The sequence below is a fragment of the Octodon degus genome, unplaced genomic scaffold (genome assembly GCF_000260255.1).
Source record: "Octodon degus isolate 3935 unplaced genomic scaffold, OctDeg1.0 scaffold00030, whole genome shotgun sequence".
Lineage (NCBI taxonomy): Eukaryota > Metazoa > Chordata > Mammalia > Rodentia > Octodontidae > Octodon > Octodon degus.
Window position 1 is genome coordinate 9149196 of NW_004524606.1, and position 25260 is coordinate 9174455.

The 25260-nt window shown below is 40.6% G+C and overlaps 1 protein-coding gene across 11 annotated transcripts in view; it reads right to left on the reverse strand.

Annotated features, from left to right (window-relative positions):
- The window catches only part of Foxp1 (forkhead box P1), a 588512-nt gene that overhangs the window by 125422 nt on the left and 437830 nt on the right, over positions 1–25260 (reverse strand). For all 11 annotated transcript variants that reach the window (XM_023713297.1, XM_004629500.3, XM_023713292.1 and 8 more), the window contains one exon: positions 23157–23273. In XM_023713297.1, the coding sequence (XP_023569065.1) occupies positions 23157–23273 (117 nt within the window). The remainder of the gene's footprint in view (positions 1–23156; positions 23274–25260) is intronic.

Here is a 25260-nt window from a genome sequence, read left to right on the forward strand (position 1 = left end):
ATATAAATACTCAACTTTGTTTGCTCTAAAATCACTCTGAGATGATTTTCTAAAGGCTCACAGCTTTGAAAATATTCCCTTTGTTTCCATGAAAAGAGAAAGAATGACACTGGAGGATACTAGAAAACATATGAGTTCAAGTCACCAGAAATCTTGGCACAATACACCTGATTTTTTTCAATCTCTCATTAGTAACAAGTAAGTCTTTTGGTGAGATGCACAATACATGGTCTTGAGCCAAGAATGTACTGAAGTTCAGGGCTCAGGCCACAGGTTTGTTTTTAACCCTTTCCCTGATCAGCACAGCTGAGGGAAGTGACACATTACAAACAATACACAATTCACCCATGAAGTGGTTCTAAATAGGAATAGTGCAGAGGCTGGTATGGACAGCACCAGATGCTAAGACAGCTCCTGAGATTCCCACTGTCTAGTATTCTTAGATCCTGGAGGCCTTAGTTAGTCTATATGACCAATAAACACAGCAGAAGGAAAAGTATGCAATTTCTAACTAGATCATTGATAAGTATGTTTCGGATAAATGACCCATAAGGGTACAATTACTAGGCTTTGTCTTTAGCTGCGCACTACTGGGGCACAGTGGAATCTTTATAGAAGTCACTGGGGCATGTGCTTCAGAGGAGATTATGGGATGCCTATCTCTCTTCTCATATCCAAGGTGTGAAGTCACCAGCTTACTCTGCCAAGCATTCTACACCATGATTTGCTACTTTGCTGCAGGTCCAGAAGCCACAGGAACCACACAAATGTGACCGTAAATCTCCAAAACTGGAAGCCAAGATAAAGCTTCTCTCCTTGCAACTTGATTATCTCAGGTATTTGCTACATCAATGGAAAGCTAACAGTCACAAAAGACTTAGAGCATTCTGGGAGAAGCCAGCTACTATGCCATGATGTTCCTCACACAATGCCATAGAGAGACCTAAGAGGAGAAAGTGGACACTTGTGAATGGCCAGGAATTCCTTTAATAATTCATTTAACAATAACAATATTCCTTTTAATAATTCCACAGCTGTGGGAATGATCCACCTTCAGGAGCTGCATGCTCTAGCCACAGCCACACCCCAGCCTCATATTGAACTGGGCTGAAAGCTCACTAGGTAGTAGGAGTCAGAAACTCCCAGCTAACAAGCCCAAACTCAGGCACACAGAAAATGTGTGAAAGCATACAGGCTGAAGTCATCATTTTAGGACACTATGCTTCAGCATAATTAAGAGAACACATAAACCTCACACAACAAGGGCAAAAATGCTTGTTCTGGTTTGGTATACGCTTCCCTCCCAGGGGAGCACACAAGCCCTTGCTCCATCCCTGCTATAAAGGGACCATCACTGCATCCAATCACCGGAGAAGGGAGAACAACTCGTTTTCACAGGGGCATCCAGTGAAAGGAATTAGAGCTGCAGCCAGGTGTAAAGTCATAGATCTCAAGAATTACCAAAAGCTTGGGTTCTGCCTGGCTTGTGACAGCAGACTACAACCCCAAGAGCCCTAGGAGGAGTATTAAAGGATTTTTTTTGCTATGCAAAAAAGGGGTCTGAAGCATGAGAGGTGGGTAACTGAAGTGAGAGGAACAGGCCTCCTTAAGCAGGGAGGAAGGGATAATATTCTTATGTCCAGTTAACCAGGGCTATGTATGCTGCTTCTGACTTTTTTTCTGGGAGAAGCAGGAAGCTGTGGTTTTAGCTGCAAGCCTTCACATGTTTAAGTACTATAACTAATTTATACACTGTATGCACAAGCAAACCTGCAACCAGGCCATGGGGTACTCTTTTGCATCTCTAATGGAGATCAATGTTTCAGCCTTGACTCTTTCCTCAGTCTTGCACCCTTTACAAAATGCACCCTTTAAAATTCACACTTTCAAGGGATTTCTTATCTTAGCTTCTTTCATATTTTCTTAGACAATCTTCTCCTCCCTTTTCTCTAGTATGGGTTAATTAAACCAACACCTTTGTACTGAGCAACAGAGCCCTTTTCATGTTTTATTCTAAGACAAGGTCTGGTTAAGGTGTTGAGCTGCTGAGTCTGGGCTTGATCTGACAATCCTCCTGCCTCAGCCTCCCACAGTCCACTTTGCAGGTGTGCATCACCACATGGGACTTCATTTTTTTGTATAAGAATATTGTCCTATTTGTGTCAAAGTTGTCACGATGGCTGTTAGAAAACATCCCCCCTTTTTTCCATAAATGCAGTAAATAATGTGGTAATACAGAAGTGAGAGAGCAAGTGTCTCGCAGGTGTCAAGAGAACCACCCTGGGGTGGGGCAGGGCAATGAAGAGTGACAAATTACTCAGTCTGCTCAGTCCTCCAGAGAAGCCAGGCAGCTCTGACTAGAAAGCCCGTGAAGAGACAGCTTCAATAATCCATGTCTCCTTTCACAACACAGAAAGACCCAAGAAAATTAGAACTTAAAAGAGAAACACTAGCATTCTCTGGTCCTCTTTGCAAATATGTAACTATTAAGTCAAAGGGAGAAAAAAAGTATAGCTTCCTTTTCAGAATCGGGAATCAGAAGGGTCAGAATGGGAGAGAAAACCTATCCTTTCTTCTCAGCTGACTGAAAACTTGCAGAAAGATGTCCTGCACAGAGGACAGCGGATGGGAACACTCGGGTGGCACATTTCTCTTTGGCAACTGCATCTTGAATTTGTCCGCTATATGTGAAGGAGCTGGTATCAAGAACACAGCTCTGGCCATTCTCTGTGCAATGGGCTCTGCAATGAATGTGAGAGATGACAATTTTGTCACCCTCTACCCGCTTCTCACCACTGACAAGCCTCAATCTTACAAAAATGTCCCTTCTTCCATAACTAATATCCTAGTAATATGATGCGCACCACAACTGCAAAAGAAGGTACTGGATTCTGTGTCTGGACATGCTGGATTCAGTGTCTGGCGTATTATAAAGTGAATCCTGTGAATTACTCTGGTGAATGAGCATTTCGGCATCATAGAAACTCAGAAGTGAGCTGACCTGGACAAGGTCACACATGTGGTAACTGATCTTTAATTCTTCTGTTCTTTGTGGTACTAGGCATGGAACCCAGAGGGCACTGGGCTACCTCCTTCAACCTTTGTTTTTAAGACAGAGTCTCATTAAATTGCCCAGACTCGGCAATCCTCCTGCTTCAGCCTTGTGAGTAGCTGGGATAGCTAAGCCTTATCTTATCACCAATGACTCAAGCTAAAGACAGGACAATGCTAAGGTTTTTCCTTACCAGTAACATATTTAATCAACAGACTTAGTTCTGTAACTGCAATGGCTGTCATTTTTGTTAATCTTAATGGAAACATTAAATATAAGTCTAAATCAAAATAGAAACATAATCAGTCTTATCACTATTAATAAAAGACCAATAAACCTCACTCCAGAGGAGAGGGAGCAGGCATAAGAAGCACAATTACAAAGAACCTTTAGAAAAAACAAAAAACCAAAACAAAACAAACTTTAGAAAGAGGACAAAAAGTTCCAGGACTTGGCTTTTACAATGCCAACAGGAAGGCAGGAGTGTCAGCCTCTGCCCTTGAGAAGGGAGGCCAGTCCTGGGGCGTCTGGAGACCCTCAGTGCCAAGTGAAGGCCAGGGTTCCCTGTCACAGGGAGGGAAGAGGAGGCTGGTCTTTGGGACCTCAGCAAACCTTAGATGGAAGGAAATTTCAGAGGAAATGATTTCAACTTTTTGGTGAGAAAGGTATTTTTCAAATTCTTCTTTGAAGTTCTTCTTTCCATCTTAAGTCTGCACAAATAAAAATAATTGTCAGTTTTCAAAGGGGCTTGTGGTTCACTGTGAGGGAGGGGCCTGGCTTATTTTCCTTCAAAGTTGCAAGTCTTTGAAGTTTTTCATATTAAGAGTAAACACTTAACCCTCTAGGGAGAAAATGGAGGCAGCAGACATTCCCAGAGATTTTCAAAGTATTGTCCTCTGCTGATAGCAATATGTAAGTAGAGAACACAGGAAAACACATGTGGGAAAAGCTTAGACAGACACATTTTGGAGACACATGAAGAAGTCACAGTAAAAGAAACTGTGGCCTCGGGTGTGGCCCAGTGGAAGAGAGTAGCTCACCATTAATGAGGTCTTGGGTCCAAGCTCCAGGACCGCAAAACAATATAACAACAACAACAGCAAGAATTAGACTATTTTCAATTTTGTATCAGCAGGACAAAGTATTTTAAAAGACAAAAGAACATTCAATAATCACACAGCTTAACAAAGGCTGCTTGATGGAGGAAATGTTCTATATCTGCATGAACCAAAATGATGGCCACTAAGCTACATATAGCTAACTAATTTTTTTTCTTCTTTTTTGGTCATAGGAGGTGAACTTAAAACCTCACAGCTGCCTGGCAGGCACTGTGCTGCTGAGCTATATCCCTGACCAGATAAATTTTTGTGTTTGGGTACCAGGAACTGAACTCAGGACCTTGTACTTGCCAGATAGGCACTGTACCTCTGAGTTACATCCCCAGCCCTGCTATTTAAATTTGATATTTAAAAGTTTGAATTTTAATTCTTCAGTCATGTTAGTCACATTTCAAGTGAGACTAGCTATATTTCAAACAGAATCACATGTTATCAGATCCTGTTACTTCTATTAAGGTATTTATTATATTATATTCTAATTGTCTCTGTACAGCTTCAAGTCTAACATAAGGAATAAGAAATAATTCTGTATTCCAATACTAAGTAGGGCTAGGAGACGATAGGCATGTAATAATTGTTAGTATGACCTTTTGCAAATGGAAAGGGTAGCTAGGGCTGGAGGGAAAGGGAAGAGGGAGGAAAGGGAAGAGAACAGAAATGTGATATGTCTTTCTTATGTATCACAAACATGTACTAAAAAAGTCACTGTGTATATAAATGCACAAAGGAATAGATCGGTGAATGAATGAATCACCAATGCCCTGGTCTGTTCCGCCACTTATTTCTAGGGGTCTTGTACTTAGATAGCACTGCCCTATCATTTACAACAACTCTTTTTGTTATTTTTTCTTGTGCAGCTAACAATGAAACTCCAGTCCCCACGCATACCAAACTGTCACCCTACTACTGAGTTGTGTCCCTAGCACTTAGAACACATTTCAATGTCTAATGACTTCTTTATCTTGGTAATAATAATTATATAAGGATCAAAATAAGACAGATCTTGTTGATGATGGTAATAATAAAAAAGATCAATGACTTTCTCATGAGAATGATATGTTCTTGGCCACATCATTCTCTATCAGTTCCCTCTGGGTTCTACCTTGTCTTTTCTAAAAGTTAGGTAAAAAAATCCTTTTTTTTTCCATTAATTCAGAAATCAAGTAAGTTTCTAGATTGTTGAAGCCTCTGTTTCTAAAGATATTTTGAGGACCATATAAAGCCTCTAAGCTCTCTGAAGAGAGCAACTGCCCTAGGCTTCACGGGACATGCATGTGCACTCTGTCACAACCAGCTCAACTTCGCTTAGAGCAGCTGGTAAATCAGGAAGCAGATGATTGTGACTATATTCCAATAAAGCTTTATTGGTAGATACAGAAATCCATATTTCTTATACATTTCAGGTTGCATAAGGTGCTTTTTCCTTTTGCTATCCCCCAACCATTAAAAAAAAAAAAATAAAACTAACCATTTTCTTGGCTTATCAGCCCTATTAAAACAAGTTCCAGGATTTGGCCCATGGATCTATTTTAAGATCCTTTTATGAGCTTCCTATTAAAGTTTCAGGTCGTACAATCAGAAGACATCCTGACACAAATGGAAACTAGCTCATCATTGTGTACAACAAGATAGTCAAGACTACAATTTGGCAAGTCCCAGAGCCAGCCGAAAAGGGTGGCACCGTAGGTGGGTGAGGATGGAGGTGATGGCAATACTTGTCTAGTCACCTTGGTGGCAGTTCCGGCTGCTGTCACCATCAACTGAGCAGAAAGATGAAGTCTCAGCCAGTCTCAAGATCCTTTTATAAACCAGTTTTGTCTAGACTTCTATTAGTCAAAATCCTGATCTATGTAAGTTTCAGCAAGCCCGTTAATTATGCCTTTGATCCACGTTACATTATCTTCAATTAAGCATTAATACATTGTGTATGAACTGACACCATGTCATACAAAATGGTGAGACTCCTGGAATACTTTTCCAAAGCCAGTATTCTAAATAGAGCTGTGTAGGCAGTGAAATATTTATTTTCAAATTCATCTGTGTATATTTTCACAATTACCATTCTCTAAATTCTCTTTGAAAAATCTGACCTGCTGTTCAAAAGTCAAAAAACATAATCTCTCTTTTGTAGAACATCAATAGCTAAATTGTGTTACAAAAATAAAAAATAAAAGATTGGCTACTTGCTGATAGACAGTGAGCAGGCCTCACATAGCTTGTGTTCTTTAAGGACAAACATCTCCTGGAATGCTGCAGGGACCTCATGGATGATGGCTGTAGGATGGTTTTAACAGTCTTGGATTAAAGAGGCATGTATGAAGAAAAAAGTTTTCCACATGCTAACATGGTAGTTAATGACAAGTAAAGTGGTAAAAGGTCCAGTCTGTCTTTCTGGGTCTGAACTAGTTGTTTTTTACTTCTGTATTTTGAAAAATAAGCAGAGCAGGCATTTGTTTTAGGGCTCTGCGAAACAAAAAAGGGGCCAGATAAACACAGAGTCCACACTGCAAATAACACTGGAGTACCAGGGAGAGGTGTGGCCCAACTTCTAGCAAGCAGGTGTGCCACTGACCATGGGCCAATTTCAACACTTACCTGAAAGTCAGCCAAAGGACGTTGGTAGGAAATAATGCTATCAATCTTGTAAGACTTAAGAGTAGGTGCATTTTGGGCTGGTTTCAAAATAATGTATTAATAGGAATATATTGTAAAAGTATGGTTTAAAGATCCATTCCAGAGAACAAAAGCATAGCATAGAAAGGGAAGGAGAACACCAACCAGACAATCCCTTTTCATCACTCCTTGACTTTGCAGGAGGTCTTTGTGCACTGGCTAGGTCCCTGACCTAACTCTTACGGTGCACACAACTTCCTGTCCATGGACACATTCCAGATAAATTCATCTAAGGGCAACAACCAAGACTCCTGTCCTGGGATTCCCCAACACTGAATTTTCTGAGAACCACTAATAGTTCACAATGGTGAGATGAGAATAGTGAGCACATTTCTACTACCCTAGAAGGTGACCACAGAATGAAGAAATACAGAGAAAATTTCAGAATGAAACCAACATAGAGATTAGAAGTTGAAAAGGAACTTGGTCGTCACCTTGATAAGGGTCTTCAAGCACGAGTGCATAAAATGCGCTCAGGAAGGGCTTTCAACACAACCACACTGGGGTTCAGCTCAAGATTTTCATGTGCAAGCTTGAATTCAAGAACCCGTCTAGGATTCTAAAAACACTCTGATCTTGATGATGATAATAATTATATTAATTTTGATGTGCTTCCCAGGGTTAAGCACACTGACTATTCATTTATAGATATGAAACTGAGACTTACAGAGGTAAATCACCTCGCCAAAATCAGACATGTTTGGGTTCACAATGCAAACAGTGGAAGGAAGTCACAGACGCACATGACTGGGCACTGCAGTAGGGCTCCATACAGAAGCAGGGCCACCACATCAGGGACTCAAGGCACAGCCATTCATATCCCAGGCATGCCTGGTCTGGATAACTAGTGAAATATCTTCCTGGCAGATGGCAGCAGAGACTTTAAGGTAATAAAATCCGCTATATTATGAACATAATTTTGATGGAGGAGAGTAAGGTGTCATGAAGTATGACCTCCTCAAATTCACACAGTATGTGGTATGGGCTACTAGGTGCTCTGCCACCAAAGGCAACTTGCCTGCATCTCAAAACACATGAAGACTAACCTAGCACCACCACTGTGCCTATTTCCAGGTGTGGTCAGGTGTAAAATCAAGAGCATAGAAAGGACGGTGTTGGGTGGAACCTCTGTGAAAATGATGACAAGACGCTTCTGCCCTCTAACAGACAGAGCCCATGGCTTGGTAAGTGAGGACTATGCTCTGTCCTTGCTAGCCTGTCACTAAACAATCTTTCTTTAATAAACAGTCTGCATGATCACACCTAGTTATGTAAAGCAAAGGGCAGCGATGACAGTCCAGGTCTAGTCTGCCACCCAGGCTGGTATGGCCCCTGTTTGTATATTTTAAAGTATCTGGGGGTGGGGGTGGGAGGGAATTTCATGGCATGTATAATTATAAGAAATTCAAATGTCAGGGTCCACAAACGAAATTTTATTGGAATGTAGCCATGCTCACTCATTTACGTATTATCTATGTCTGCTTTTACGTGACAACAGCACAGTGAGTAGTTGCTATAGAGATGGTGTGGCCCATACAGACAAAAATATTCACGATTTGGCCCTCTACAGAGAAAGTCTGCTAATTCCTGGTCTAAAGGAAGAAAAGAGTTATTCACAAACCAAATTCCTTTTGCAGATATCATGAAACATTCGAAGCAAATATGGCAGGTGAAACACTTTATATACACAGACTTGAAACTGAGACAAGGAAGCAGCAAGGTCAACTTCATTACCTGGCCACCTTGACAGTGCCTTAAACGCCATCAATCAGTATGCGCCTTGCAGGACTCGCAAGGGCTCATTATAAATTACGGTACATGGACCCCTGACATGAACCAGGGGTTGAAAGAGGACTCTGGTGACGTAATACGATAAAGGAGATTTTTCCGTAGAACACTATTGGCACCAAGCTGGAGAATTTCCAAAAAATTTAATTTCTAGAGTGCCACCTTTGACTACTTCAGACAATTCCCTTTGAGCACCAAGCATTTTTGAAGAAAACTTAAGTCTTTTCTACAAAATTTTGTCACTGTATGTCTTCAAAATACAAATTTGAAGCTATTTTTTCTTGCGAGACAGACTAAATCCAGGATGTAGATTTTCCAATTAGACTCTTTTTAAACATCTGTTGGTAGGCTGCATTTAACATTAGTTATTTGAGCAAAGCACAATTTGATTAGACTGTCTGAAAGCAAGCCAAAGTCTGCAAAATAATAGCTCAATTAAATTCTGTTTTGCTTTCATTTGTCTTAGATTTTCCTGAGTGTGATACTGTTGCAAATAATAAGGTAAACCAATTCCTTTCAAAATGAGAGATTTAGGTGTATTTTCCATCCTTCCTCCAAGTATATTTAATAATCTATTTTATCTTTGCTATGCTTCATTGAACTTAATCTTGACACCAAATACATTGCTATATTTTGTCTTTAGTCTCCTTTAATTTTCTATGTTTATGAATAAAAGTTCTATGTCATTAATATTATATCTTAAACAGATTAGCGAATGTGCAAAGGCAAACAGAGGGCACTAGGGCAGCCTAAGCACTGCTGGGGTTTGGTGATTTCCACTCCATACCTGGAAACATTCATTTCATCCACTTGATGAAAAATTTAAGCAGCACTTTCAATAGAGATTTTTCAAGCTGTGTTTATGTCTTGAAATGTTCCTAGAGGTTTATGAACCTAAGAGTAGCCTCTTCAACCAAAGCTGTATCAAGTTGTCCTCCTTTTCAGGCTTGCATATTTAGCTCACTCATTCATTAATTCGTAACACACTGATTCACTCATTAATTCCTCACTCATCCAGCAACTTATTCATGAAAGAAATATCTGTAGGCTACTTGATTGGTGCCAGGCACAGTGCAGAGGGCTGAAGCTTCAAAATTTCAGATTAGGGACCAATACTTACATAAATTATTGCCTCGCGTTAACTTACATAAATTCCTGGGAGGACAAGAACAAAAGGGAGACCAGGATGGAGGATGCAGAATAGCAGGACCCTCATTCCTGCCTAAAATGGCACAGTTGGGAAAATAGTGCCCCATCACAATAATGCTAATAGCAGCAGAAGCAAATAACTTTATCAAGAATTTGCTACCCACTTCTCTAAGCTATTTGTAAATGTTAACTCCGGGAATCAAAGAAATACCATCATGGGGTAGATGCTGTAACCACCCCATTTTACAGATGAGGAACTCAGTATCTCCCATCAAACCTTATGATCACAAAGCAAAATAGTCCCTGTGACACTGCTAAAAGATACGTCCCAATAGAGATCAATATAAAGCAAATTTGTACCCTAATATATAGGCATTTTTCCTTTTAAACTTTTTTTACACAATTATGAAAGCTATTTTTACTGGGCATTGACTATGTCTCAGGCACTGTGTAAACACTAATAGGCAATACTCATTTGATTTGTGGTCATCTTCAGGTGAGGTAACCATCCATAACTCTCTAGATTAGAAAGTGGGTATACAGAGAGGTTAGTTTACTTTTCCGAAGTCACACAGGAGTAAGCATAAAATGAGGACATAAACCTGTCAGTGTGACCACACATGCTGTATTCTCAATCCAGTGTGACAGTGCCTCTTTCTCCAATACATTCCTCTTCTTCCCCAACTATCCTGCTTAGCTTACATGGTTGCCTAGTGCAAAACATCCGATGGCTTCAAAGGACAAATAACACTGTAGATCTGATCATGAAGAGATGCACTGTGAGGCTAAGAATGCCATCTGCTCAGTCTCCCATAAGGATGTCTATCAGGGAAAACACAAAGCACATGTTTAATTTTGGGCGATATTTCAATAGTTATCACAGAATCAGGCTTTTCAGAAAAAAAGTAATCCCAAATACTTCCCACTCTGATACATGGTCAGCATAGGTCCTGTCAGATTCAGTCTATGTCAACCCTAGCAAGAAGGTACCTGTACAACTCCTAACTCTAGTGGCCACAGTAGAAACAGCCCACCAACCCTGGAACTTCTGTGGAGCCCACCTGGAACCTAGCTCCTGAGTAGTCTGAACAGCACTCCAGGCATAACCACCTCATACCCAGGCCAAAGCTGGCAGGGATAGTAGAAACTTCCTGTTCTATATGATTCTATACGCTTTGGACTCTTGCTCATTTTGTTTCTAGAATAAGTAACAATTCTTTTTCACCATCAAATAAAGAACATGCCAGACATCATTTCACTACTGTCTTATTAAAAGTGGTTTCATTAGGTTTAGCCTGTGGGGCCCAGAGCCTGGGGAAATCAGAAGGAACCCACTCCAGCAGGCAGCGGGAACAGATACCAGTGGAAAGGCAGTATAGTATAACACAGCCGATAAGAGAAACAGGAAGGCACTTCACGTCATGTGGCTTTCCATTCCTTCTGAAGAAAGCTGAGGGATATTCTTTTGGAATGAAACTCAAGCTCAATTTAATCCTCAAGGGTCTTCATTTTCAACAGCAGGTAACAGAATAGGCGATGTCCGCAACTCTGGATTTCTGGGACCCTCGAGTGTTTTCAAATGGACTGTGTTTACTCTACCTCCTTAAGAGAGCCAACCATGATGATTCAGAATTCCTGACTCTCCCCCATTCTGTCCAGTAAAAGGGCTGTTACCTTCCTGTCAGGACACCTTATTTAAACAAAGCCAGAAACTCCAAAGCAGCAGAATTTGCACTTGATGTGGCAGGTAAGATTAGATCCCAGATATTCTGAAAAACATAGCTCCAGTGTACTTAGGGAAAGACTGAGAGCGGCACACCAGGTGAGATGAACAGGAAGATCAGAAGGCGATCTGGGTGTGCTGACTCTGGTAGGCTGAAGCAGGAGGACTGCAAGTTGGATCCCAGATTAAGTAATTTAGGGAGATCCTGTCAAACAAACAAACAAACGGCTCTGAATGAAGAAGTGTCTGAAGAATAAAAAATCTTCCCCAAGATCCAAGCATGTGCTCCATAACTGAGGTGCTAATCCTAGCACAAAGCTGCAGCAGGAAAAAGAAAAGAATGGGTGGATGACTCTAGTGGGAAGGAAAGGGACAGCAGTGATGATAAGCACGGTGAGGATGAACGCAGTTCATGCGTCAATGATGACTTCCATGCCTGTTACTAACAAAGCCTGGGGACACAAGTGATCCCTTGGATAAGAGACAGCTAAGCTTGATGTGATGGCGGTCAAGTGGTGCCAGTGTGGGAGAGCCCTTAAGGGGACCACAGACAGGCTTGCACTCATGGCGCACCAGAGGCACAGAGCACTGACACACTATAGCAGGGCTCAAAAGACGAAATTATGGAGAAGAGCAAGCTTGAACTCCAAGAGAGAAGGCTGGGGGATGCTCATCTAAGGAATCTTAAAAGACAACAATTCCCACAAAAAAACAGTGAAAGCAACACAGATGGTCCTAGGGGGTCAGAAAGGTTGGAGCAGTGTGGAGACATAGTCACTACATTTACTGACAATAAAATACAGCATTTGATTTTAACCAAAAGGCCAAGATATGATTGGATGATAAAATACAGGAAAGTTGAGCCTGAGACTGCAGCTCAGTGGTAGGGTGCCTGTCTAGCAACCTCAAAGCTCTGGATTCAATCGCTTAAAAAGAATCAGGAAAAAGATGAAGACAAAAGCCAGGCCCTGAGAAGGTTAGGAAAGAAAGAGGCCAGTTTTAAACTGACAAAACACAACAAAACAGTAGAAGCAGCCAGTTAGAATATCCTAGTTCTAAGTGCCTGGCAGCCAAGAGAGTGGGAAGAGAGTAGCGGGGAAGGATGGAGTCACGCAGAAGTTTTGAACTACCCATTGGAAATCCACATTTACCATGAACACTGATAAATGCTGAGCTGTCTCCCTGCATGTTTACCAAAGCAGTTCCCTGGGATGTAACAAAAGGAGACAAGGGTTGGCACTCTCTGCCCAACTGTGTCCTGGCAGCTTCAAGTTCTCCTACTTAAGTAGTTAAAAATCGATTCTTTTGATGAGGGAGGGAAAAGTTATGACTAACAGGCAGCAACCCTAGGCCCTTCAGCAATGTGCATATTCAGTCTCCATAATTTACACAGTCCTAATTTCAAACTCAAACAATCCCAACAGCAAGGCGGCTGAAGTCCACCAAAAGTTCAAAATGGGATATGTTCTCTTTAAAATTTTGAGAGCGACTAAATATGACAACCATCTGATGTATGAAAATTATTCACAACCAAAAACAGACAGTCTGGAAATAGCCGGGATGACTTCATTTAGACAGAATTACCCAAATCTGTTTCTAATATACACAGTACACATAATAAATTTTTACAATATGACAAGGAAAACAAACTTAATAAAAGTTCCCGATCTTTTGTTACACAAGCATGCTATATCCATGCTATGTTTATAATAGTTTGCTCATGATATCACAGCTCAGTAACAAAGCCCAAGCAATACAAAAACAGTTACTAGGCATGACATCAGCTCACAACTACCGTAATTACATCGAAACACGAATTTCCCAAACTGTACATTTTCCAAACTGCTTCTCAATTTCAACGGCTGCCTTTAGACAATTACTTGCAGAGTTGTGTGCCGGCTTTGAGTAATACTCATCTTTCTTCTCTTTCCCAAGCGTCATTTCCCTTTAGAAAGTGCATATTTCAATTACAAGCACTATTTTTCATACATGCCCATAAACATGTGTCTAAATTAGGAGATAGTGTGGTCTGGTGGTTAGTGACAATCATTCCGCATCAGCAACTCTGATTTTGTTCCTTTCCTTGACTCTGTTTGCTGGGTCCAGGCAGTAGCTCAATGAGAAGAAAGAGCACAAAGGATTAAGGACAGAGATTCCTGAGTCAGGCGGTGTAGGCTGGAATCCCAACTCTGTCACTTATCAACTGCGTGGCCTTGGGCAAACTCACTTCTTTATGCTACACTTTGCTCATCTATAAAATGTGAACAGTAGTAAAACTTACCCTTGTAGGGCTGTCCCACAGTAGTTGGCATCTAGAAGGTACCACACATGTGTTCGAAATTTAATAGAATTATTATCATCTTTCTGTGGGTCAGATGCCTGGTCAAATGTAACTTAAAATAACATGACCTATAATGTAATTTTTCTGTAGTTAGAGCATGGGTTGCATCTTGGTTATGTTATCACAAAACAGCAGAGTTCAATGAATAAAGTTTGAATCAGTAAGTGCGAGTGAATGAATTAAACCCCAATAGTTCCCTAAGTGAAAAATAGTCTAGAAACTGGATTATAGTTTGTCTAATGGCTTGTTTAATGCTTCTGTAGCTAAAGTTGATAAACACCTCTAATTCAACCCCTCTAAAATCAGCCTAGGGGAAAAAGATACTTCACCTTGCATTTTTGGAAGTGTATTTCTCCAACTCTGTTGAGCCCATCCATATGCAAGACATGGGTCTCATGGTGTCTAGAGGTCTGAAGGCTTTCCTGACCAGGCAGGGTGCCAGAGGAACTCAACTACCCCACTGCCACTTCTGGTCCACGATGTTGCACTGAACGCTGTTATTCTAGGCTTCAGGAAATTTTCTAACCACTGGACAGGGTCCAATGCTGTGTGCTAATGAGTTTCAGATTGGAGGACTTCACTGCGTATGTCACAAAATGCCATGGTTTACAGGGAGGTGGGGGCAGGGAAGTCAAGACGCACAAGAAGGGAGAAAAAAACAGTAGTTAACAAATGCTGGCTACTCAAATTGACAGGGAACGTGCCCTCTGCACTTCATCAGAAATTCTTGCAGACTTAGAAAATAAAGGAGTTTGCTTTTATCACACACTGTGAGCCTCATATGAAAAAATGGAAAACACTACATCACTTGACCTCCATGTGCCCCCTTTCAACCACAGACGAATATTGTGTACAAAATCCTAAATCAACTTAAGATGTTCCAAAAGCAAAAAAAAAAAAAAAAAAGGCCTTAATTTTCTGCGTTAGACTTCATGATTACTATTTTGGTTCTTGAGATTTTGTGTAGAAGATTCACACAGGAAAATGCCTCATAATTCCAGGAATGACATTTTCTCACTTTGGGAATAGTAATGCAGGAGCCTCTGATGGGTGGGCCTGGCCAGGACCCTCCTCCCCCTCCCTGCAGAACAAGGAGCAAGCACTGTGCACCCAGGCCAGAAAGTCACCCCCAATTTGGGACAGGATTATTTGCTTCAATTAACAGAACATTAAAACCAATTTTAAACAACTGAATGGAACTCTAGCTGTTCTTTGCTTGGTGGTTCATTTCTATGGGAAAGCAAGAAGCCAAAGTAGTGAAGCATGCCTGTGATCCCAGCACTCTAGGAGGCTGAGGCAGAAGAATCGTAATGTCGAGCCCAGCCTGCGCTACACAGCAAGGTACTGTTAAAAAAAAAGAAAAGAAGAAAAGGGCTGGGGATATACCACAGGGTAAGTGTTGGGTTCAATCTCTAGTACTAGAAGCTCCCTGAAAGGCATCTCTCTGGCCTGATATGACGTCTTCTCACTATAATGTTACAACCTGGCAAAGAGGGAGCTCTTCTTTGTTTTATTTCTTTAGGAAGGATCCATTCTTGAGAGGCTAACTTATAGACCTTTGAGTAATGAGAGTATATTACTTTTTTTTGCCACACAGCACTGGGGACTTTAAAAATCCAATCCTTTCACATCCTCGAACTGTCATCAACATTTTTTTCAGACGGTGTCAATAAAATTGACTGCTTGCAGTTTTGAATTTTGCCCTACACATGGAAACAATATAATTTATTTTAACGTATTTTCAATGAGGGTAGAAGGAGAAACAGAACCTCAGGAAGCCTCTACAATAGTTGGTGTGTGTGTGTGTGTGTGTGTGTGTGCGTGTGTGTGCGTGTGTGTGTTGGGGGAACAAACCAGAAGTAAAGTAAATGGCCTGAGTATCATAGAACATTGGAAACTTTTGACAGCAATTCTTGATTTACAAACCCTAAACCTCACTGTTGTGCCGACTGATGTGTCTTCCTGTCACATAAGAAGGATGTTTCTGGAACATTAATATGTTCATTAAATTCTAACTCCCTGTACTTAAAATATTCTGTATTTTGGCACAGAGGCATCTTGACAGCTTTGTTGTAATTATACATGGGAGGCCCCCAGGTGACACAGTTGTTGAGATGCCACATACCTACCACCAATCTGTTGCTTTCACAAGTTTAATCTAGATATTAAGCAGCTGATTGTGGAACCACAGTGAGGTGACATCTTCAACTCAGCTGCATATCACAGAAGCCACGATGGGTGGTGACACACTCCCATGATGCCTAGCAATGTTACATGCTCCAACTCTCTCATGTGGAATACTACAAATATGGCTCGAGTTTTTTCTTTTCCTTTTTTTTTTTTTCCTTTCCTGAAGCACAAGTGGACGACCAGCGAGGGTCCAACAGTGTTATTCCTAATTACCTTTTTTTTTTCACTCTTGATCCTGTGGCTCTCATAATTAGTTACCTGGGGCTGCAATCCAATTTGAAGTGATGACAAGAAAGTGATCCATGAAAAAGTAATAAGTTAAATCCAATTTCAGCCTTCTTCTAATTAAATGCACATGGAACTAATGACTGCAACCCTAGCATTTCAGTGATAATGGTAATTAGCGAGGTGGGAGTCACTCTCTTTTTCAACACTGGAGGTGTAAACCACAAGGTAAAATGGTAGGAGCATTCTTAATTACATGTGTCATTTTGTCAGCAATTTACACATTTTTGACCAGTCAAGTATGTTTTCTCCCCTTGTCCCTCTCCACCTCCTAGCCCCAACAATGATTAGAACATACTCTTCCATGTTTCAATACATGGGAACTCTGAAGAGCACTTCCATCTTGAGAATAAGAAACAACTTTTCTTTGCTGCTACACAACAGAAAGGAATATATTTGGACACACATGCAAAGAGACACCCGCACATGGTTACAATTAGGATAATTATGCAGGTCTGAATCCCCCCCTGATTAAAATCCAGATATTTACAGTGGCACTGGTTTTAGTTGGGTTGGCTTTATTTTTACTTATAATATGGAGAACATAATAATTTGCTTATTTATGGAAATTATGATACTCAGTAGGTGCTGAGCAAATACCCATAGAGGCGAGGCATTAATATCTCAGTGGCACCTAGGCTGTCTATGGTTATAAAAGCCAACCTCCCATCCTGATTGCTGGTCTGACCACTGAGCTCTGTGATGCAACACTTCACCTTAATTTCAATATTCCTCTTCCATAAAATGGTTTAAGGATACTGCCTGCTCCACAAAGCAGTTATGGGGCTGGTCCATTTTAAGCACCAACTCAGTATTCATGAACTACCATACATAGCGTGTGGTACCACAGACATGATCACTTAGGAAGAATTAGCATCCTATTTGCATTTCGGTGCTTGGATACTAACAAGATGTATATACAATGAAACGTCCAAACTATGATACTTCTAGAAGTGAAAGCTATCAATAAGCACTCCCAGATGTGGACAGGAGCTGTCCTGCCCTGCCTGGGATACAGGATCATCCTATACATATTTGAAGTTGAAACAAGCTAACTCAGCTGGCAGTGGTGGCAGACACTTGTAATCCCAGCATTCTGGCAGGAAGAGTCAGGAGAAGCACGAGCTTGAGCCCACTTTGGGCAACTCAGTGAAATTCAGTCTGAAAACTAAAAAGATCTGGGAGCTTGGTGCAAAGGTCCAGCGTTCAATTTCCAATACCAGGAAGGAAGGAAGGAAGGAAGGAAGGAAGGAAGGAAGGAAGGAAGGAAGGAAGGAAGGAAGAAAAGGAAGAAAAGACAGGAAGGAAACAAGCAAACAAGCTAGCTAGCTAAACTTGTACCACAATTCACATCAGCATTTTTTTTTTTTTTGGTACCAGAAATCTAAATTAGGACCTTGCACTTGTCAAGCAGGCACTGTGCCACTAAACTATAACTGGTCCCCACTTCAGCATTTTGGAAAGAAGAATAAAGTATATTAGTCTGAGAGAAACAAAAAACCTTAAACAAGGAGTATGACTCCCCACTCCACACTGGACCTCATGAGGTTCATGAATACTTAAAAATGGATGCAAAATTCTGCAGAGGAGAAAGTTTCTGGGGCAAGGAGTCGCTATTTTCATAATTTCTAATATAGAGTGTGTTACCTGAAATACTTAATAACCATTTTTAAAGCATTGTTTCTGTTTTATTGTTCCTTATCAACTATTCCTTATTTTTAGGGTCTTGGGATGCTTTAAAGTTGTATTACCATGACATCTTAAAAAAAAAAAGGAAATTTCAATTTTATCCATTTTAAATGCCAGGGATGTCAACTATAGGTAATGTTAACTTTAGATACTCTTTTTTTTTTTTTTTTTTTTTTGTGGTACTGGGAATGGAACTCAGGACCTTGTGCTTGCCAGGCAGGCACTTATTCTACTGAGCTATCTCCTCAGTCCTTAACTTTGGATACTTAAAAAAAATTTTGCCCCCTGTGTTGGATTCCTAGTCCCCGCAACCCCCCCCCATTCTTTTGCCTCCCTTCCCTGAATTACCTACCTTATTAATTTGGTGCATAGTCAGTACACAGTGTGTTTTAAGGGTCAGTATTTCAAAGCTGTTCACTACCTATAATATAAAATTGTAGTTTCTTTTAAAGGCTTCCTCTTAGCAATTTATTCCTTAGTGAATAACGTGGAAATGATATGAGGCACTAAGATTATATGTGGCATTAATGCAATGCAAAAATGCTGCCTAAAGCACATTTTATATAACTGCAAATAAAAACGCTAAAAAACACCTGCTGAATCTTGTATTTTAACCTCCTCCACTTAAAGCAGGAGTCATCTTTACAATCCTAGCTCCCACACAGAGGAAAAGGCTCATCTTCCAGTGGGTTTCAGTACAGGGCCCCCCAGTGCAAGGGCCTCCAGAGCTAGAAGCCTGGTGTAGGACCCAACCTTGGAAGGATGCTCAGATGACCAGCATCAAACTCAAGTTCTTTAGAGATGGCAGCCTGAAGCTGTGGTCAGCTTTCCACTGGAAGCAACATGCAAGGTTTAGTTTCTTTCCTAATGTTCAGGCTGCCAGAATACACATGTACTTTTACTTTCTTAGGAGAAAATGTGTCATTTGATTTCCTTCCAGTTTATATACTCGTGCCAACAACTAAAATGCTTAAAGAACCAAAATGAATTACTACCCAGAAATGGTGGTCAAAGTTCCAAAATTTGATCAATAAAATTGCTCATCTACTCACAAATTAATCTTCAGCCAGTAAAGTTACACATTTTCAGGGTTATGAGCACACCTGCACCTTTAAGCATTTATTTCACTTGTTTAAGCAATCTTCAGAAGTATATAAATATTTATAAAAAAGCCTACTATTTTTACCCACCTATAATTTTTCCCCCAGCAAAACCTGTTAATTCTTTTACAACTCATGAGCATCCTGAAGGTAAGGTCTATATCCTGCACGGGTCTGGCTCTATCACCACCAGTGTAAATGCTCAGCATGCTGGAGCTGCTCTGGAACGTTCACCAAAATTGCATTTAATTAATTCAGATCTTCAGATTCAGAATTTAGGATGTGATTAATTTTCAATTTTTGTTTGTATCACTTATAAAAAGATTTGCAAAGCAAATTAATAGGTTAAGCAAGAAGGAAATGCAGTTACTCAGAATATTTTTCTAGAACTTCAGAAACTATTATCTACACCTGATTAATGTCTTTTTCATGAATAAGCCATAAGAAAGCAAGCAGCTCAGATCTGGTTCAGAATCTGCAAATAGCATCATTTCTCTCCTATTTACTCTCCTCTCTCTGAAATTAATCCAAATTGGTGATGTTTGACTACAGTTTATGATCTCTATCGAGTAACCACTTAGAGCCTCCTCTAACTTTCCATTTTCCTTTGTTTGTATCATCAGCCTGTGAAACTGGAGAGCGCTGCCAAACATAAAGCAGGGAAGTGTGAGATATGCTTAAAATATGAGCCACAGTATATTTGGGGATTTAGGGTTTTTTTTTTTCCCCTCAAGCTATCAGCAGATCAAATCCTTCTTCCCTGTCAAGCCTTCCTCTATGCAGAAGATCTGAAATTTGCTAAAATAGGTTTCTCAGTGTAGTTATAAAGGGTAAGAAGATCAGAGATGAACACTGTGCAGATTTGCTGCAGGATTTCCCTTTCATTTCAGAGCCACTCCAGCTGAGATGCCTCAGCGAGGACAAGACATGGAGACAGATCTCAATGTGAAGGTTATCGCTTCTGCGAAGCACCACCATTATATACATATTTTTTATAACGAGGTAATACACCATGGTACCATGTGGCCGAGGTTAGTAATTTCTCTTTTCTGTTTGTGGAAGGCTTGGCCAAATTAATAAATCCTACTGAATTTACAATAGTCAGTCTCTCACAGGCACACACGTGCGCGCACACACGTCAGCCAGCCTCTTCTCTCCCATCCCATGCAGCCAACTCTAAGGCAAGTCTAAATTCTCTGCTCATCAACTCCAGACTTAGGGGATAGAGAGAATTTAAGATATTTTCTTTAACAAAATCAGGGTACAAGATTGCCCCCTCTCCCTCCACCCCATGCAGCCTGAAGCACTGAGCAGAATGTGTTAGGCTGGCTTCGACACTGTCCTTGCCAGGAAATACAAAGCTCTCTCTGTCACATACTCTTCTGCTTAGTGGCTAAAATCCTCTAACAGGCAAGGAAAAACTGAGCCCTCAAAAGGAAATCCCCTGAAACTTCAATTCATATATTTAGCCCTAAAGGAACTTCGTTCATCTTGGAGAAGAAGTTACCTAAAAATGCCATATGTTTTAAAAAAGCAAGTATGGGGAAAAGTAAGTCTAGTATAAAAAAAAAATCACAAATGATATTCAATGCTGAAGAGTAATGTGATCAGACAGATTGTGTATGTGTGTATTTTTTTTTTTAATCTCTAACCAAAGCTCTACTATGTGTAAGATTTTCCCCCAATAATAGATTGTCATTTTTCCAATGCACTTGAGGTCTGTTCAATTCAACAGGATTCATAGTATTTTTTAGGCTGGGAGAGCTTCAAGAGCAAAAAGAATGGACAGTCATTTGAATCACTGAGTGACAGGCTGGGCTGACTCCCTGTATACATTAATAAATTAGAATTTTAATTGCATCTCTGTCTGTAGGAGATGCCCCAGTACTTCAGTATGTACCAACAATTGGCTATGTTATGGAATCTGCAATGTGGCCTCCACTGCTGACCTCTGAAACACAATTCTCAGTCTGACTAGGGAAACTGTTCAGTTTGATCCTTTCAACTTATTTGAATCCTGACAAATAAGCTCACAGCTGAAAGGTCAACACAGTCATATTTCATCCTCCAGAGCTGTTCTTAAGACATCTGCACAACAAAGCACTTCTTACAGCACCTGACATGGGCCTTCCACGGCACTGTACCTCATTAAAAATGTCCCCTGCACTCACACACATTCAAAGGCAAGCACACTGGCCCTGGTTTACCAAACAACTAGTTTTGGAATTGTCTGTAAGCAATGTCCACTGTCGTCCAACTTTGCCAATCAAGTGGCACAACAGTGTTGAACTTTCCTTAGAGTGAGAAAGCTTCCCTAGTAGATATAGAAAAATTAGAACTTGCTGCCCAAGATTGATGTGATCTTTGCAGAATAATTTGGAAACTAAGATTAGCTTTTCTTGACCTGTGAAAGGTCAACACAGCTAGAATTTAGGTTGATCTCCTGGTCCAATTAACGGTTACCAAGTTCTACCCATTTGCTACCATTAACAAATTATGTTCTAAAATTTCCCATGTAAGGAATGTCTCACTAGTCTGGTCTTTCAGAGATTCAATCTTCAGCTATGAAGGGATTATAACCTACCTGGTCCATGCAAGTGTCCTATCTAGATGTGAGCATCAATACCTTTGGTCAAGTTTCCTTGAAATTTCCTGTACAATATTCTACTCCAAATCAAAATTCCAAATTAGATTTCTATAAAATCCTTCTTTCCTCCACTCCATTAACCCGTTAGCCTCAATATGCTTAAAATGAGAAGTTGATAAAACTGTCTTACTGTTGTCTTTCAAAAATAGTGCTCTTCATTTTTAATAAGTTAGACTTGGAAAGACTTTAGAAGGACTTAGAAAGAGGATGTGTTTTATACTCATTACTAGATACGACATTAAAAGTGTCATATCTTCTCAGGCCCAATAAGAGTGCTTGATGCTACGAACACTGTGCGTTGCTAAATGAAGCAATGTTCTGTGGGACCGTCTTACACACGAACAGCAACATCTCTGGACTATACCTTCAAGACAGAGCAGCACTGATGTCTTGGTCCCCTTCCCAAGTTACGACCATCAAAAATATGGCCAGAAAAGAGACAGGAGTAGGTAGGAACATAAGGAATAGGGAGGAACAGAAATCAGTGCAGCCACTAAAGAGACTAGAGTGGAGGTTCCTTATGAAACCAAAAACAGATCCAGTTTCCAAAAGAAATGAAATAAGTACACCGAAGAGACACCTGTACGTCCATATTTACCATGTCACTCTTCATACTGTGCAGCATATGAAATCAGCCTAGGTGCCCATCAACAGGGAATGGATAAATAAATGCGGTATGCACATGCACAATGGGATATTTCTCAGCCATAAGGAAGAATGAACTCCTATTATTTTGTATCAAAGGCAATGGAAATGGAATACTTTACATTAAGTGAAATTTGCCAGACCCAGAAAGACAAGTACTATACATTCTTTCTCACTTGCGGAAACTATAAGAAAATTAACCTGCAAGTAGGAGTGTGATTACTGGGGACTGAAAAGGATATCATGTGGAAGAAGAATGCTTGGATATGGTAAATGCATACTGTATACAAGTAGAAGAGCATTGCCGTGAGTAAATTAATATGTACAATGAGTATGTGCTAACACAAAAACATCTCTCCAGAAATTGTTCACTTGTTCCCTGGGATCCAAAGCATCCCTGTCCTAAGAGTAAGGTGTGTGCATCCCATTCTCAGTCCCATCATGGGAGACTGCCATGATGTGTCTGAGCTCAAGGATCTTTTCTCCATTGGTAACCTACACTTCATGTTAAGCAGCCTAACACTGGCAGCTCCTCATCCTTCTATTATGTTGTATAATTAGCAGATCTTCGTACTCCCAACAGCAAAAGTTTTGATCAGACAGACATTTTCCTAAAAATGTCTCAGTTTGTTGGTAACCTTAAAATGTATGTTTTATAATATTTTTTCTTCCGTGATTTGCAATTCTCAACACACGGTTGAACTACTTATCAGTTCGCCCAAAGGGAATAATGTCAATGGGGATGGGGGTTGTTACCTGAAGAGCTGGCTGTTTGTCATTCCTCTTAGGGGATTTTAATCCACTAACTTGCTGCTGCTGCTGCTGCTGCTGCTGTTGCTGTTGAAGGAGTAGCTGCCTTGCCACTTGCAGTGCCTAAGGAGGAAAAATGGAAGGGAACAAATGCATTACAACAGAGGCCTGAGAGACTCCCTTGCAGGCAACACTACAGGAGGTATACGGACTTTAGCATTGACTTGGACTTGCCCATTTCTAGGCAAAGGAAATAGGCAACAGAACTTCCCACCAACCTACATTGGAAAACTTTCTAGAATTTGTTTACATTTCCTTTCATCTGACCAATCATCCACAGTTCTTTAGATGCAGTGACCCATGTAACCAGACACTTCATTCCTACCAAAAATCTGACATAAAACCTGAAGTGTGAATGATAGACACATTGAGGAGGAACAGCAGAGAGTGGCAAAGAAGGACTTGGGCCACAGCAGAAACTTAGGAGACAGTAAAAGGCCCTTATCCAATCTAGGCACCTTGGTCCTCCCCAGATTCTTTTTATAGGGGGCTTGGGGACTCAAGTTCAAAGCAAACTTTTCACTTCTGAGTCTAAATAAAGAGGAAGAGAGAGTCAGGCGGTAGCTCAGTGGCAGAGCACTGGTCCAGCATGCATGAGGTCCTAGTCCTGAGTTCAATGCCTGAGAATACAAAAGAAAGGACAAAGGAAAGATCCAAGTGGTGGAACATAGGCAAAGACCACCACCAGGAGTACAGGAAGCTCAGCAGATGAGGCATAACTGCAATGCTCTCATTGAGAGACATAAGTGAAAAACTTAGCAAATCTGACTCTAGTCTTTCTAAGGCCTTTACTTTGGATCTGTGACCAAAATTGGTTATAACTACACTACCTTTTCTAGCTTATAAAATGGGATGGGTTTTGTTTAAAGGTAGAAGTTAGGGAGTTGGTAATGACCTGGGTATAAAGCAAAAGGAAGACAGAAGAGTCCTCCAAAGTACTAGCTGGCCATAGGGCCAATTATTTGTTGTCAAAGTTCAACTAAAAACATAACAGCACCATCAACAAATACTCATGAAAGATATTCATGGTCAAAGAATTATGGAATAACAGCTGACCACAGTTGTCCAAAATCAGCAGCAGAGTCAACAGTAGAAAAGTAAGACATGCAGACTTTGTGCTATAAAATCACATGAAGAGTTAAGCTTTCCAGACCAACTCATCTGAGAGCTAAAAAGATGTAGACTATATGCTCAAGCACCCAGTGGGATGAGACAAAAGTACCTCAAGTTCAAGGCCAGCCTGGGTCACTTAGTAAGACTCTCCCTCAATTTTCTTTCTTTCTTTTTTTAAGAGCTGAGATGTAGCTCAGAGGTAGAGTACCCAAGCAAGAGATGATGAGCAGGTTTGGTGGCACATGACCATACTCCTAATACCTGGGAGGCTAAGGCAGGAGGATCTCAGGTTTAAAGCAAGCCTGGGTTATATAGTGAGACCTCATCTCAAAAAAAAAAAAAAAAAAAAAAAAAAAAAAAAAAAAAAAGAGTGGGTGGGGAAGAGATTGAGAATACACTCAATAAATGATATGCTTAGATTATAAAGGTCAAAACAAGGTTTCTTGCTGATCACATGAATAATTTCTATACAGTAAATAATTACTGGTACCTCAAAAAAGAGACACACAAACACCTTAAAGAGTTTGACACTAAAGGTTTCCAAAGCAAGTGTAAGGACCAAGGCTGGTCACTGACATTTCATGCATTTAACGAAAATGATGCAAACACTTAGGAGAAGTTAGGGTGATAATGGCAGAGTGAGAGATGGGTTAGATGGGGCTGGGGCTGTGTACTGAACATGGTGAGTCCAAGGGGGACTGTACTCCCTCACCAGATATATTGCTTTGGCAATGCTGGTAGCTAACTGGACTAGGCTCTTGACCTAGGACAGGGAAAAGTATTTTGATGACACTTTGTAAAAAGTTGAGTGGTACCTCTGTGTGTATGACATACGAAGGAAGGCAAAAGAATGGAAACACAAAGAACTGACAAAGACAAGACAGCAGGGCCAGGGAGATGGTTTAGTGGAATAAGCACTTCCCTGGCAAGCGCAAGG